The sequence below is a fragment of the Arachis ipaensis genome, chromosome B01 (genome assembly GCF_000816755.2).
Source record: "Arachis ipaensis cultivar K30076 chromosome B01, Araip1.1, whole genome shotgun sequence".
NCBI classification, from domain to species: domain Eukaryota; kingdom Viridiplantae; phylum Streptophyta; class Magnoliopsida; order Fabales; family Fabaceae; genus Arachis; species Arachis ipaensis.
The window spans coordinates 131917636-131919870 of NC_029785.2; the positions used below are offsets into that span (position 1 = coordinate 131917636).

The 2235-nt window shown below is 27.4% G+C and overlaps 1 protein-coding gene across 1 annotated transcript; it reads right to left on the reverse strand.

The window, feature by feature from the left end:
• On the reverse strand, nucleotides 715-1322 carry LOC107639376 (cell wall / vacuolar inhibitor of fructosidase 1; the record flags this gene model as incomplete). Its single annotated transcript, XM_021105421.1, is given in 1 exon segment — nucleotides 715-1322. A coding segment is annotated over 1 exon segment (509 nt), but the record flags the coding sequence as incomplete, so codon positions are not given.

Consider the following 2235-nt stretch of genomic DNA (forward strand, 5'->3'; position numbering starts at 1 on the left):
TATATACAATCTTGTGAAAGGCCAATGCCTTCAAGTTAGTGGCTTTCTTTAATTACCTCATGAATTAATCCTTCAATTATCTTATTATTACTTAAGTTAACTAGTATAGAATAATTCGAAATTCACATGACCAAAATTTAACAACAATCAAAATTTGTACCTACAAAAAACTTCAAGGTAATTATTCACTCAAACGTATCTGACCTCCATTAATCATTAACTAATACACAGTTATATACTCAAAACAAAATTTAAATTCTAATATTTATTTAAACATATGAGTTAGTTATTTACCTAATTCAAATTTGTTGTCTTAAATTAAAATTTAATCCACTTAGTATCAATTCTTAATGTTAAATTCAGTTTATTACTATCTTACTTTTTCAAATGTTAATGGGGTTGGCTCATTTTTAATTTTAAGATGACAAAATTAATTAATTAAATATCTCATGGTATTGGAAACACATTAGAAATTGAAAATTACTGGGATATGTTCTTCATACATGCATTAATTTTTACTTATAATTACCATAAATGCATTATTGGAGAACACCACGTTCCAAATTTTTTATATAGCGAAAAAGTCTAAGAATCAATATTTTTATTAAAATCTAATCAGTATTTAATTAATTAAAAAAAGTGAATAATTTTATATCATTAGATGTAATTTCATATTATTAAAAATATTAATAATAATTAATTAATAATTACAAATCACAAAATTTACTCATTTTTTTAGCATTCTTCTCATAGCAAATAGAACTTAAAAGCATATATTATTTAGTGAATATAATTAATTAAGTAACTAATTAACTAGAGTAATAATCTAACAATAGCAGCAGTAACAGCAGAAACATCGTGCATAGCATTGTTCTGTTGGGTGAGAGGTGATTTCCCATTGAATCCATTTTCACAAAAGGTAGCTTCATTAGCAGCATCATTTGCTCCATTTTCTGCAAATTTAGGATCACCTTTCGCAAGAGCTTCAGTGGCTTCTGGTATATCACCAATCACAATTGCGTTATACTTGCTTGCACATGAACTCAGTGCTTGACTTGGTCTACTTCTTTGAAGCTCATGGATCATGTTAATGGCATCATTTGCTTTTGATCTCATCACCTTCACCATTATTTGGGCCAGGCCATTGACGTCGGTGCCGGAGCTTCTGGGGTATGCTTTAAGAGATTGAAGGCAGACGTTGTAGTTTGGTGTTTTCTTGCAAGTGCTTTCGATGAGTTTTTCATTGTTTGGAATGATCAGGGTTCTGCAGTGAGTTATTGATGGTAATGAAGTCATGGCAATTAAGAATAAGAAGAGGAACAGAGTAGTTATGGTTTTCAAGTTTGTCATTTTGGGAAGAAAAGGATTTTGATTGAGATATGATAATCAACTGATAAATAATGATGATTGATGAGTTTATTTATGAAGAAAATTGAGTTCTGTTTAGGGCATTTTATAGTGTTAGTAAGTCGGACTTTGTATATTGAAAAAATATTCACTTTGTCCTGAAATTACATTTGAATCTCAATTTAGTTCTTAAAGATTTAATTGTTTCAATGCAATAGTTTTTGTCACAAAGTCAATTGAAAAGTTTAGAGACTAAATTGAGGCAATTGAAATTTTAAGGACTAAATTGAGATTCGAGTATAACTTCAGAGACCAAACTCAATATTTTTTCATGTATATTTTTAAATATTAAAATTGGTGTTAGAAAACTTGTGATGATAGGGAAAAAGTCATTGAAGTTTGATATTATTTAAATAATTATTTTGTATGTTAATTTTTTCTTTTGACAATTAAAGTTGTATTTTTGTTGGCACGATTGGATATTAGTACAATAAAAATGTATTGTTTAAAATGTCGAAGATGAGCTCCGAACTTAAAAAAAATTATTACTTTTGAATATAAACTAGTGAACCAAGATTGATAACATTCTTAAAACTATAAAGAAGATGAATTTAGATCATTTCTACATTAAAATAAAAAACACAAATTTCTCTCTATAAAAATTAAATTCTCAATGTAATTGTATTTTTGTGTGACTACTTTTACGATTTAAAAGAAAAATTGAAGCAGTCCTTATTAGGTAAGATTTTGATTCTATGAAGATCAATATTAATTTTTCTAATTTTTAAAGTTATCATGATTTGATTGGCAACTTGCTTACAAGCTTTAAACACCCACTAAACCTAGAGGGCTTCTTCATTCTATCCTTTTTTATTTTTGATTGAACAA